We start from the raw sequence: 15,237 nt of genomic DNA on the forward strand, positions 1-15,237 counted from the left end.
ATAGTCATGGATTTAGTTCATGTGTGTGCATGTGTGTGTGTATTGATAGGCCTTCCCTGATGACATACATATATCATATATATTTAATTTAATCTTGCTATAGTATTGGGTGGTTCTATCAATCATCTTTAAACCAAAAAACTTTTTAAAAAGGAAATTCTATAAAAGCAAGAATATTATAGAAAGTTTTATTTAAAACTGATAGAATGCATATAAAAACAAAGTCAGAAACATTCACTACAGTAGCCATCCCACAAACAAAAGAACTAGGAGCTACACTTGAGGAATTTAGGGTCTGATAGGACAATAATCTATGTATCTGATACAAACAGGATCATATTTAAAATAAAACCAAACTACTGGAGAAAAAAGTAAATAAAATATTTTGATACTGTGTGCTTTTTCTCTTATTTTACTTTCTTCCAGAAGTCAGTGGGTTTTGAGATACATCCATTGGTAAAATGCTTGTCACGGGCATAGCTTGGTGACTCTGACATTTGAACATGGCAAACATCGCCTTCCGAAATCTACAGTAAAAAAGGGGAAAACTGGCATTATCCTATAATGACTTGGAACTTTTAAAGCATTTTTAAATATGGCTAAGATGCCATTACTGCTAATTGACATCTCCAAATAAATTTCTGCCTCCAACTTTATCGTCTCCTGTTAAAAGCATTCATAAATGTATAAAGTATATGGCACAGTTAAAGACCAGTTTTACACCATTGATTATAAATTTTGAAGGCATTTAATACAAATCAATAGTTATGCCTGTTTAAGATGACACTTCTAATGTCAATTACAGTTTACCTGAACCAAGGATGTATATTTCATGCATTTGCTCTTCTGAGCAAAGGCCAGTTGAAATTAAGGGGAGCTTGAAAATTACTAATTTTTCCAAAAGAACTACCAGTAGGCTCTGAATTTAAAATGTGTTCCTGGGGCACCTGGGTGGCTCAGCTGGTTAAACCTCTCACTCTTGGATGAGCACTGGGCCGTTACATGGAAACCAAATTGAAAATAGATTATAATTTAAAATATAAGTAAATAAATAATGCTATTCCAAGTTAAAGGAAAAATCTCTGACTCTTGATTTCTACTCAAGTCGTGATCTCGCAGTTCATGAAATAGAGCCCTGTGTCAAGCTCAGCGCTGACAGCCAAGAGCCTACTTGAGATTATTTCTCTGGTTTTCCTCTGCTAACTTGTGCATGCATGTGCACTCTCTCTCTCTCAAAATAAATAAAAATGTGTTCGTTATTCTTATGTGGTCTGTTTGCTCTTAAAAGTTTTTGTTTCTCTGTATTCCTGTAGCTAAAGCTGCTCTATCAAACATGTGCATAAATATGTAAGTTTAATAGAAGCAGCACTGGCATTCCAGGATCAAATTACCTGACCTCTACTGAGACCTTTCTGATCAAATATTTAAGGACAAGAAATTAATTATCCCAACTTTCCACAGTAATAGGAAATAAAATAATCTAAGCTTCACGGAGGAGACAGAAGGAAATCTTTGCTGAGTCCCAACAAGGGGGAAGAGTCTTTATTATCTGAAGTCCTTCCACCCCTGAAGTCCTTTTACTTTAGCACTGGGTTTTTCCCTTGCATTTGAATATCTTCTGTCCTAATATACAACTATGCTACCCAGTTATGGAGTTCAGTGTTGCCTTCCTCACCTTGTCTGTTTTCTGGTAATAGAACCACTCTTTTCTTTGGAAAATCAATTCCATGAATTTGGGATGAGGTAATCATGAGAACCAAGCTGAGCCTACTAACACCTTCCAGCAGCTTTTCTGCCAGGGAGCCATCTGAGATGAAACTCGAATTTGGAAATGCGTAGCTGGTAGAATGTGTGTTGTGTGTTGCTGTAACCATCTCGCCTCCATGTGGGAAGAGGCTCTCATAGAACTGGAGCCCTAAGCATTTTAGGGCCTAGATGCTTCTCCAGTTGCATGAGCCAAATAATTTTTACACTAGTTTGAAGTGAATTTCTGTCCCTTTCCTCTCCCACCATAAATTTTTCAAACATTCTTTCTATATCTTTTTTATTTAAAAGCATTTTAGACATTACTTACTTTTTATTAGCAACCACATAAATACAGGGATTGTAGAATGTAGAAGATTTTGCAAATAGTGGAGCTATGATGGCCATTGAGGGAGGGATCTTCTTTGGGTCACCAAAAGAAGCCCATAAGCACACGATGGAATAAGGGGACCATGCCACCAGAAACATACATATCATTATCACAGACATCTGAAAAATAAATCAGTACGTGGCAAATCCAATATCTAAAATATTGAAATATTTTCTTTTATTTTTTTTAAATTTTTAAATGTTTTATTTATTTTTGAGAGAGAACAATAGAGTGAGCAAGTGGGGAAAGGGGAGGGAGAAAGAGAGAGAAAGAGAGACAGAAAATCTGAAAAAGGCTCCAGTCTCCAAACCATTAGCACAGAGCCTGACATGGGGTTTGAACTCATGAACCACAAGACCATGACTTGAGCTGAAGTAGGATGCTTAACTGGCTGAGCCACTCAGGCACCCCAAAAACTGAATTTTTCCAAATTTCGTTTGTACTTTGTTTGTGTGCCTAAAATCCTCTATGATAACAAGAACCTGTTAAATGAATAGAATGTTATACAAATGTAAAGAATGTCCTCTTTCTTTGGGTGTGCTAGGGAAGAATACAAAAGCTGGCTTTAATGAAAGGCACATAAAACCCATTTCTAGTAATTGTACTAGGGACTGCTGGTATTGTGCTTTTTCCCCTCACTGTCATTATCTGCTAATATAAAAAATAACTTTCTAAATTCAATCTGGAAAAACCCAAACTCCTATACTGAGTTCATTGTATTGTAATACAGGAGCTCCACATAGATGTATAGTGCAGACAGTTTTGTAAAACAGCTCCCCTTGCATCTCCTTTAATAAAAAAAGTATAATTTTTACATTATTCCTTATTGATTGCCCACTAAAATGATAGAAAGAAGTTTAAAAAGATCTAAACCCATAAGGTTTGAGAATCACAGATTAGACAATAACCTTGTAATAATTAAAACTGAATAACCATTGGACAAGAAGTAAATTATTTATCAGACATAAGAATAATTTAAAAATAAATTAAAAAAAATTTTTAAGTGCCGTCAGTGAGGGAACATGAAATACAGACTAATCCATTCCACAGAACTTCAGAAAGTCCCCGGAATTGGAGGTGACAGCTAGCTCTGAATGTAGGGCAGCACATGGAACTTAAAATAGAACTCACTGAAATCTGCAAAAACAGACAGACTTCTGAATCCCCTTACCACTCTGCCATGTGACTGCCCCATCATCTCCCCAGAAGAATCCCAGAGGTTCAGCCTAAAAGGGAGGAAACTATAGGACCTTGGGCTTAGCGGAGAGCTGGAGCACTGTACTGGAAAGAGGTGCTACCCGCCATTCCCTCCCTGCTCTGAGCCACAAGAATATGGGAAACAGACTTGTGCTTCCCACTAAGGAACATGAAAGAATCTCCTTGGAAACTGACCAGCCCAGAAAAAAATACCTGGAGATACAAAGCGTCAGAAATTCCCCCAAGGAAACATCCCAGTGATGAGCTTACAATCAGCTTTTTAGTGCATCACTTTTAAATATGCAGGAGACAGTCACTGACCACCAGACACTGAGGAAACAAACTGACGGGCAGAGACAAAAATGGTGTATATGTGTGTGTGTGTGTGTGTGTTTATGTGTGTGTGTGTGTGTGTCTGTGTGTATCTATATAATGTATATATATATATATTATGTATATACATAAACACACACACACACACACACACACACACACACACACACCACAATGGAATATCACTTAGCCGTAGAAAGAATGAAACCTTGCCATTTGTAACAACGTGGATGGACCCAGAGGGTACTCTGCTAAGTGAAGTAAGTCAGACAGAAAAAGATAAATACCATATGATTCCTCTTAAATGTGGAATCTAAGAAACAAAACAAATCAACAGACAGAAAGACAGAAATAGACCCATAAATATGGAAAACTGGTAATTGCCAGAGGGGAGGAACATAGGGGGATGGGCAAAATAGGTGAAGAGGATTAAGAGGTACAAACTTCTAGTTGTAAAATAAGTCATAGGGATGAAAGTACAGCATAGGGAACACAGTCAATAATATTGTAACAACATTTTATGGTGACAGATAGTAACAACCACAATTATTGTGGTGAACATTGTGTCATGTAGAGAATCATTGAATCACTGTGTTGTACACCTGAAACTAATACAACATTGTATGTCAACTGTACTTCAATAATAATTCTTTTTCTAAAAAGAAACGAAAAACTGGTGCAGAAATTCAGAGGAAACAAAAAATATGTAATGAATATAAATGAGAGAATTGAGAGAAGATATATATCCATAAAACAAGAAGAGGAAGCTATTAGAAAGGAGTAGAGGGGTAAAATAATTCTTTTTATGAAATGGATTTTCTCCTATGCCCTATCTATGAAAGAAACAGGAGAATTTTTAAAATTCAATAGGAAGGTCGAACAGTGTGGTTAGCCAAGACTGGGGTAATGAGGTGAGTCATGCAACGGCAGGGTGACATCCTATGTTTATTTAAAATTTTATATTTTGTTCAATATGGGTTTCTGACATTAATTTTTTTTTAAAAAAAAAATACTACATTAACTACTTTTGGGGGGTATTACTGAATTTTGTGGTGCCTGATTAAACTTTGTGCCCAAGTCTTGAGCCTCACTTTTCTCAGTCAATCCCAGACATAGACATGGTTGAGGAAATCTCTCAGAAAGAAACAAACACAAAGCCCAAGACAGGGACAACATAGGAGAGAAATTTTTAAGAAAATTAGAAGGACTTCCAGAAAAAGAGAACAGCAAAAAACTGAACAGGGAGAGGAAATCACCAGAGACATAATACAAGAAGTCTCCCGGAAGGGGAAGACCTGAGTCTTCATATTGGAAGCACTCATCAAGTACCCAGCACATAGGTGAATAAAAAGTCCCATCAAGGCACATCAGCATGAAATTCCAGAAAATTAGAGACACAGAAATGATCCTTCAAGCTTCCAGAGAGAATGCATAGATCACTACAAAGGGACTGTCACCAGAACGCTGTCATCCTTCGTAATAGCAACACGGGAAGCTAGGCGGCTCTAGGGCAATAGCAACACGGGAAGCTAGGAGGCTCTAGGGCAATGCCTTCAAAACTCTTTGAAAATCATTTTTCTACTTAAAATTCCATAGAAGGCGAACAGTCAAATATGAACATAGAATTAAGACTTTTTCAGGCAACAAAATCTTTAAAATGTATCTCCCTATAACCTTCTCAGAAATCTACTTGAGAATGTGCTCCACCAAATGAGAGAGAATAGCCAAGAAAAAGGAAGGCATGCAAGCCAGAAAACAGATGATTCAACACAGGAAAGAGGCCAAAGGCATTCCTACTTGGTGATAAAGAGATCTGAAGATGCTGGCCGTGGTCTTAGAGAAGGGCCAGTGTAAGCAGGACGCTTGGAAGTGCCAAGAGGGACTGTTCCCAAAAAATAAAAAGGATGAAGTCAATTAGTCTCCGATGCATTTGAAAATATTGAGAGGACATTGGCACTTCTGGTGGTGAGTTAAGAGATGAATTGGCAACAGTTACAGAGAACAACTGGAGGAGTGGAGGTGGGACAGATGGGGGTCAGAAGAGGGGACAGAGAAGAGGAGGGAGGAAGAGAAAGAAAGAAAATGAAAGAATTTCCGCCCTCCTAATCCTCCTATACGTGCAAACATATGGTATTTGTCCTTCTCTGCCTGACTTATTTCGCTCAGCATAACACCCTCAAGGTCCATCCATGTTGCTACACATGGCCAGATTTCATTGTTTCTCATTGCCATGTAGTATTCCATGGTATAGATGGTGGGGGAAAGGGAGAGAGGCAAACCATGAGAGACTCTTGAATGCTGACAAAAACTGAGGACTGATGGATGTGGGGGGGAGGGGGGGGATGGGCATGGAGGAGGGCACTTTGGGGATGAGCACTGAGTGTTATGTGGAAACTAATTTGGCAATAAACTATTTGAAAATAAAAAAAATTAAAAAAATTAAAAAAAGAAAAAAAAAGAAAATGAAAGAATTATTAACCCCAAGAGAAAAATATTTATTAAGAAAAATACAAATCAAAGAACATTTGTTTGTAATAAACATTTAGGTAGTTACAACAATGTAAAATAATGTAACCAAATATTAACATTATACTGGCAAGATGAGGAGAAAGGTTGGGGTGGAGAAGTAAGAAAGATAAGAGAAATAAATTCTCATTTTCTGTAGTAGGAAATCAAGAGTAATAGCAAATAAAAATATCAAAACAGCAAATAAACATATCATTTAGAAATATGGAGGCAGGGGCACCTGGTAGCTCAGTCCATTAAGCATCCAACTTTGACTCAGGTCATGACCTCCTGGTTCATGGGTTCGAGCCCAGAGTGGGGCTCTGTGCTGACAGCTCAGAGCCTGAAACCTGCTTCGGATTCTGTGTGCTCTCTCCCCCTCCCCCCACTTGCACTCTGTCTCTCTCTTAAAAAAAAAAAAAAATAGGAAATATGGAGGCAAACACAAGAAAGAGAGCCAGGGAATAAGAATCAAATGTTGGGGAGAGGTGACTATAATATAGACTACATATGTGTAAAAGCTCCGTTGCAAAAACATTTTAAGGATTTTAATCTTACCTTTGTCACATCTACCTGATCTGACCAATCTCTGTTGAGGTATCCACTGCAGTTACTAGTATTATGACATTTAATGGTTTGAGTGACGTGGTAATAGCAGTAAAACATCACTGTCAAGGGTACAATAAAATTTATCACAATAACTGTCATTGTGAAAGAAATGAAAGATCTGAAAATAAGAAAAGGAAATCATTAAATCACTACTTGTATAATGTGCTAAATAGGACAAAGGAAATAGGACAGTTATGAAAAATAATACTGGCACTGTTCAACACTCACTGTATTATTAAATAGCTTAGGAAGGATATCTAACTAATTCCTTTAGACTAGGAATTGGCAAACTATAGCCTATGGGCCACACCCAGCCTTGCCATCTGTCTTCGTAAATTAAATGTTATTGGAACTATATTCATTTACCTGCTGTCTATGGCTGCTTTCACAGACAGGCCTGAACAATTAAAACAGAAACAATCTTGCCTGTAAAGCATAAAAATATTTACTTTCACCCCTTTAGAGAAAAAGTCTTAAATTTAGATTCGGAAATTTTCTTCTTGTTTTTCTGAGTAATCTTTCATTTTCTTACTTACCCTCTTCTTCCTGGTAAATATAGAGAAGCAACACTAACAAACAAGCAAATCCTTACAGTGACTGGTTTTGCTGTATAATTTCTGCTTTATCACCAGACCATCTTGAGAAGACAGTAGGGACTCAGCCTGGGCTTTCAGAAGAACTGCATGCTGTCTAAGGATACTAACACTCCCCTTTCTCTTTCTGATTCTACCTCTGAGTTACAAATACCGAGTGGGTGCTTGTGTACCCACTTCTGGTGCCAGAAGAGAGGATGAAGAAGGTAAGGGGAACAAGGGAGCTGGATGGCCTTTACATGCAAACAAGCATAATTCAATGCTAGATTCACATCACCACCAAGGAAGCACTTTGCCATACTTTGATTGGAAAGTATTTGACCTGACCTTAAATTTGAAATGGTGAGAAAATGTCCACATTAGAAATATTTGATTATAGGGGCGCCTGGGTGGCTTAGTCGGTTAAGCGTCCGACTTTCGCTTAGGTCATGATCTCGCGGTTCGTGGGTTTGAGCCCCGCGTCGGGCTCTGTGCTGACTGCCAGCTCAGAGCCTGGAGACTGTTTCAGTCTGTGACTCCCTCTCTCTCTGACCCTCCCCTGCTCACACTGTCTCTCTCTCTCTCTCCTAGAAATAAATAAAACATTTAAAAAAATATATTAAAAAAAAGAAATATTTGATTATAGAGTGTAATTATGTCTCTTACATATCATTTTTCCTCCAGTTTATGGTACAAGTAGCCCCAGTAGGATCTGGGGCATAGCTAGCCCACCCTATGATAGGCATCAAAGCCCAAAAGAGACCATTGAGCCAGGCCCCCAGAATCATGCTGATGTAAGCGTTGGTGGTCATTCTTCTTCCTAGTAACAAACAGATGAAATATTAGCATCATTTGCCAATGATGAATTCATACCTCCACTTTGTTTTAACTAATTATGCAAAGTTGTGGTCAAGTATATTCTTTGTAAAGCACTTTAGTTCACTCAGAGCCTATCTATGTGAATTTATATTCAGAAAAGAAAATGGCATTTAAGCCAGAACCTGAAATGATAAAAAGGACCAGCCAAAGGACAAGCAGGGAGAAATACTCCCCAGGCCTAGGGAGATGGTATTTACAAAGATCTCAAAGTGGGAAAGTCCTTGGCCAGTACCCCAAAGTGGGAGGCCCTAGCTAAAACTGGAAAGATAGCCAGGGGCCAGAGCACACAGACCTTTCGAGGCTGTGCTATGCAATTTGGATTTTATTCTAATTATAATAGGAAATCATTGAAACTTTTGGACAAGGGTTGTCAGAAGAATAAGACTGATCATGATCATAACACTTTGCATACATACATATATATATGTATATATGTACACACACATATAAATTTTTTTACATTTATATTTTAAAGTGAATGTGTGTTGAGTGATACTTAGGCAGGAAGTACCTTTCACTGAGAAAGTTGAGAGAAGTGCTATACCTGTGTTAGGACTGCAGATAGTCAGGTATCGATCCATGGCCACAACCGTGAGTAATCCAATACTTGCCATTCCAAAAAAGATATTCAACCCAGCATAAACCTAAAAATCAAAATTGGAAAGAATCCACCATTCTACACACCCTCGCAAGAGATATTTACATTTTAATTCCAGTGCTAGAATATATTTTAGATACATTGAGTGTTTTTTATTTTAATAATTTAAATACATTTTCCATTGTCATATTGTAACTAGTTTAGTAAAGGCATTTATGGAAAGTGCTTTAGGACTTCATCAATTAAAATAAACTTTTTAAATTTTTAAGAGCTAAAGTAATACTTCTATACAACATACTCTATTAACTGAGTAAAAAACAAACTATAAATTAGGTGCAATGCATATAACCATCAAAATACTAGTGTTTACAAGACAAACAATTCAACAAGGAGAAAAGAAAAACAGAAAAATGATTCACACAAGCGGGAACCTAAATATTTATGACATAAGATGTAAATCTCAATATGTATTCAAAGAAGTGCAAATTATAAGATACAATTTTATACCCACCAAAATGATGAAAAAAAATTAAAAGTCTGATAGTCCCAAGCATTGAGGAGAATGTAGAATCACAGACGTTCTAATAATTGGCATATCCATTTGGGAGAGCAATTTGGGCACATCTAATGAAGTTGAAGATAAATATTCTCTACAACCCAACCATCCCTCTCCTAACCAATATATTTAAAGAACCTCTCACATATTATAGGTGTATAAAAATGTTTATTGAAGCCTTGTTGGTGAAAGAAAAACATTGGGAATAAATGCTCAATAACAGAAAAATAAGTACATTGAGGTATGTTCATAAAATGGAATATCGTGTGGCAGTTAAAATGAGTGACTTCCAACTGTATCCGTCAATATGGATAAATCTCAAAAACATAGTCTCCTATAAGATTGTGTAACACAAACATTATTTATACAGAATTTAAAATATCCGGGCAGTTTAGTTTATGTGCACCTAAATATGTACGAAGACAGAAAAACATTCACGGGAGAGAAGGGAATGTGATTGGGGATGGTGTGCAATGGCCTTCAACAGTATTTCTCAAGTTTTATATCTTTAAAAACCAAAACAACCTGAAGCACATATTGCACAACATTAAGATCTGACCAAACTAGATGGTACACACATGAGTATTCATTATTCTGTTACTCTCATTTTATTCTCTATAATTTTATAATTTTAAGATTAAAATTTTAAACTCTGTAAAGTAGCAAACTGTTTTTAATTTAAATTTAAAGTTGATTAATAAATTTAAATTTAAATTAATTAAAATTTAATTTAAAAATTAAATTTTTAAACTATTTTTAAAATAGTAAACTGCTCTTAAAAATCAGGGCAAAAGTCATGTCTGCCCACTAGGATATGCAAATTAATATTTCTATATTTTCTTATCATTAAAAAATTATTTTTAATGGAATTTAGCAATTCCATTGGAGGACTTTCCATAGGGGAGAAAAACTGATAGCTTAACTACATTCCTTAGATATTATGATACTGCCATTAAATATTTCATTGTTTCAAATGAAGATAGGATATTTCTTTTTGAATATGCAAATTTTTATATTTCTTCTCTAGTTGAATGCTAATTTTTAAAAAATTTTCCTTTAGGTTGGGGAAATTTCAAAAACATAATGATTGCTACCAAGGTCATTTCTCTTATTAAAGAATATATTTCCCAGTCACTCCTGAAGCTCTCTTCAATAAGAGCACTTTACCTATTATCCTACATGATCTTATTTGATTGAAACCCTAGGGAATTTTTTTTAGACATTTAAATTTACATCTCTTTAATCTATTTTACTTTGCTTGCATTCCAAAGGATCTCCAATACCTGACATCCTGCATATCCAAATTTCCAACTTCCATACAGATCTGAAGCTGCAGACATGGGATATCCAATGCTACTGACCCCTATATCAGTAACAGCCAGGTTAATGATAATTGCATTTGTGGGAGTCCGAAGTTCCTTGTACTTAATGAAGATGCCCAGAACTATTATGTTGCTGAGAATACTTATCATACCTGAGAACATATAAAAAAAAAATCACTTTGTTTAACTTAAATGTTTAAAAGTAGTATCAAAATTAAATATCTAAGCTCCTTCAAATAGCAAATCCATTTTAGTTCATTTCTTTGAGGAGCTTCAACTGTTCTTAAAACTGTTTGTAATATATTCACAGCCTTTCTGTGCAATAGAATCAATAAAATAACAAAGAATTTACCAATTGCACTGAAGGTGGATTTTAACTGTTAATCACTCTTCCTTTGAAATTCCTCTTATCTTTCATGATACCACCCCTGCTGATTTTTAAGATATATGGATGACCGTACCATCTCTTTTAGCAGTCTAACTTCTTCCTCCTCCTTCCTAAGGCCTGAAGCTTTCTCTTTGTCAAGTTTCCTTTCTCAAGCCTCAACTATCATTCTGTCCTAACGGCTATTCTGTCACGTTCTAGCAGTGACACATGCTGCAGTTCCATATCCCTTTTCCTTCAACTCCTTGTCATTAAACATTTATTAGAGATCTACCATGTATAAGATCATATGACTGTGCCAATATTTCTTGAAATTCAACATGTCCAAATCAGAGGTCTTCATCCAACATACACCCCTGTAGAATGCACACTGTAAGGTTTGCCTATCCAAAAAGGAAGTCAAGCTGGCTTTTAGGTACATTGTGAAGCTTCACAGGTGATAGCACCCTAGTCAAATTTCCATAGACTGGGATCTGACTCTTAGCCTTGCAGGTCCACAAACTCAATTGTTGTCAATGGCCTGGAACAGGCTGGACTTAGGTAGATAGATGACTGAACATAATCAGAATGGCCGTGTGTTAATATACAATGAGTAATATTGTTGAGTGGACCAGACACGCATGTTAGCCTGATTAACAACCTCTACATTCTTTTTTTAGTTTTTAATGTTTTATTTATTTCTGAGAGAGAGAGAGAGAGACAGTGTGAGCAGGGGAGGGTCAGAGAGAGGGAGACACGGAATCTGAAACAGCCTCCAGGCTCTGAGCTAGCTGTCAGCACAGAGCCTGACACGGGGCTCAAACCCGTGAACCGTGAGATCATGACCTGAGCCGAAGTCGGACGCTTAACTGACTGAGCCACCCAGGCACCCACAACCTCTACCTTCTGCAAAGGATGTATAAATATCCCAGATGTGGGTCATACCAGGTCCAAACAGTGGCGGTGGGGGATGAGTAGATTTTGGCTGAGAGAGGCTAGAGCCCCAGATTCCTAGGGGCTAAAGGAGGGGTAAGCAATGAAATAGAGCTGTATTCACCATCCTGAAGAGTACAACTGGTGCATAGTCCCCCAGCAATTCTAGTGAGGGAAGGTTTCCAAGCATCAATACACAAAAGTATCAGCTGAAGAACTTCTTGGCACCCTCATTCAAAACTTCCTTTTAGCATCTTGTTACACTAATTTTCCAGATTCCTGTTCTTTCCCCTCCTCGCTGGGGCAGAATAAGCTTGCTACAACATAGAATTGTTTCTTCTCAGGACTTCTCAATACTCTCCTCTGTTGGCTGTGGGATAAAAGCCCACATGTCCCAACCTGATATTCCAGTTACTGCCTTGATCGGTTTTCATTTTCTTTAAGCAAATTTTCCCACTTGTCAAAACAAGCCCACCCTACTTTTTTCCTCTACCTATTCAATCAAGTTCTATCTATCCTTCAAAGTTCTATTCAAGCCCAGTTCTGTACTAGTGCCTTCCCCTACCCACAGTATTCTCTGTTCTCTAAATTCTCGAAGTGCTTGCTTATATCATACATTATTAATCTTGTGTGATGATATATCCTTTACCTTTTATATATTCCTAGTATTCCTGTCTAGATTTCAGGCTCCTAATGACTTCTGTGTTCTATGAGTATGTGGCATATAGTAGATTTATTTAATAAACAGAAGATTTATTAAAGTAGATTTATTTAATAAAACAGAAACTAAAACTCACCTTAATTTCTATTATTCCTCCAACGCATAAGTAAGGCACTATGAGAGCAAATTTAACGATTCTTTGGCTCTATTTTTATTTTTTTAAGATATTATTTTTAAGTAATCTCTACACCCAACATGCAGGTAGAACTCACAACCCCGCAATCAAAGGCAACATGCTCTGCCTAATGAGCCAGCCAGGGGCCGCTCTTTAGTCCTTGCATCGTGGTCTCCACTGACAATCCAGAGCCTGCTTGGGATTCTCTCTCTCCCTCTCTCTCTCTCTGCCCCTTCTCAGTTCGTATATCTGCTCTTCTTCTCTCTCAAAATAAATAAATGAACTTTAAAGATTAAAAATTTTTAAAAAAACAGAAACTGATCCTTGAGGTTAACATGTGAGGGCTCTAGAACCAAAATGTCTGACTTCAAATCCTGGTGTAGCTACTTAGTAGATTTGTGTGGACAAGTTACTTAAACTCTTTGTCTATATAAACAGGGAAAATAAAACTAAGTTACTGACTGACTTAGTGTAAGGATGAATTATTCTATACCAGTCAGTAGAACAGTGCTAAAATTCAAATAACAGTAGCAGTAGTAGTGGTGGTGGTGGTCATCTTTGTAGTTGTAGTGAGATTACTATTATTGTTACCGCTATGGGAACAAGAACCAGAGAGAACAATTTCTTAACAAGAAATTTTCTTTGCATGCTATTTTTTATAAACAGATAAAAAAATATAGCTTTTTGGGGCACCTGGGTGGCTCAGTCGGTTGAGCGTCCGACGTCGACTCAGGTCATGATCTCAACGGTTCATGGGTTCGAGCCCCACATCAGGCTCTGTGCTGACAGCTAGCTCAGAGCCTGGAGCCTGTTTCGGATTCTGTGTTTTCCTCTCTCTCCGACCCTCCCCTGCTCATACTGTCTCTCTCCCAGAAATAAATAAAACATTAAAAAAATTTTTTTAAAAGATAGCTTTTCTTGATTATCTATAAAAAACTAAGCCAAAAGTTTATATACAAAGTATTTCTATGTAATTGTGATGATTTTCTCTTTAATTAGCATATTCTATTCTCATATTGTTTCAACAACAGAAGAATCAAAAAGGAAATAGAACATGTCCAATACTTATTATACAGAGGTATTCGAATGAACAAGCTAGCATAGTACTAAAATTTACAAAAATTATCTGAGGGATGATAATTTCTAATACTAAAGTAATTATAAATTATAGGGAAACTAAGCAATTATAAAGAATAAACTGAATACCATAGGATGTTATACTTTTTGTTCCACTTTTAAACATATTTGAAAATTTTCATGTCAATCCAAAAGATGATAACAACCCAATGTACAGAGTTACTTCTAAAACTCATTACTGAGCATAAAGTTGGGAATGAAGTGACTGCTTAGTATAAAATTGATACAATTCAACCTATACCTAAAAAAGATGAGACAACTTCTACTGTAATTTCCCCATCCCTCTTTCAGTAAACACCTTTCTCTTAATCCAATATACATCAATGACTGTGCATATGAGAAGAAAGAAACACATGTGTCCAACTACTGTCTGTCATTTAAGTCATTCAGTTTTACTCTTCACAACAATCATGACACTATCTTCTTCTTACCCTGTTTTAAGGTAAGAAAATGGAAGAACAAAAAGCTGATGGAATTTGCTCACTGTTGCAAAGATACTAAAAGATGAAATCCAAAGCACAAGAGTTTTCCAACACAGCATTCTGGGAATGAGCTGAATTTTCACCGTCTTCAACGACAATACAGTCTGCTCTCCCTTTTTATAACTTTAATTTTCCTTCCAGGACCTTAATTAGATTTCCCAGAATCTTAATTAGATTCTGCCACCAAAGAAAAGATGACAGAGAGGATGTAGGAGAATAGTAAATGACCTAAAAATATATTTTTGCCATGGTACACACTCTTCCCCAATAAAGCCTTAATTTGACAATGTAATAACCAAATATATGGATGATTATTTTAAAAAATATTCATTTTATAGAAAAATTTTCTCAGCCCCACTTCACCACTGTCACATTGTTTATCAGGATTCAAAATTAACTTGTGTGGCATTAGCCACCATTAACAATGCCTTCATTTATCCTTTAACCCACGTTCTCTTATTACTCTACAGCCAGGAAACATGGCAAGTAGTATCATCCTTATTGCCCACATGAGCACCCCAACTCAGAAAAGATAAGGGACTTGAAACATCTCCAATCCCATACTTTTCTCTACTGCCTTATGCTGAAAAACTCTGTTTTTCATCACCCATTCGAAAGCAAAGTAACAGTTAATGGAGCAAGCATCCATACCTGCTGTGATCAAGTACGCTGCAACAATATTGTGTTCAGTCTGTGAAAAGACTGAGCCATCTTCATTTTTAGAGTCTGAACTGTTTTCTAAAGTATTCCTTAGCATTTTGGAGGAAAGAAATTGAGACA

General features: G+C 36.7%; 1 protein-coding gene across 1 annotated transcript; it reads right to left on the bottom strand.

Moving 5' to 3' along the window:
* Positions 1-412: 412 nt before the first annotated feature.
* Positions 413-15,237, bottom strand: RRH (retinal pigment epithelium-derived rhodopsin homolog). Its single transcript, XM_039238751.1, has 7 exons — positions 15,109-15,237; positions 10,667-10,857; positions 8,774-8,873; positions 8,017-8,170; positions 6,728-6,896; positions 2,075-2,253; positions 413-527 (listed from the first exon to the last, which is right to left on the bottom strand). Exons 1-7 carry the CDS (start codon positions 15,212-15,214, stop codon positions 413-415), a joined length of 1,014 nt encoding a protein of 337 aa, XP_039094682.1. The 5' UTR covers positions 15,215-15,237.

The sequence above is a fragment of the Hyaena hyaena genome, unplaced genomic scaffold (assembly GCF_003009895.1).
Source record: "Hyaena hyaena isolate Hyena2069 unplaced genomic scaffold, ASM300989v1 scaffold_146, whole genome shotgun sequence".
NCBI classification, from domain to species: domain Eukaryota; kingdom Metazoa; phylum Chordata; class Mammalia; order Carnivora; family Hyaenidae; genus Hyaena; species Hyaena hyaena.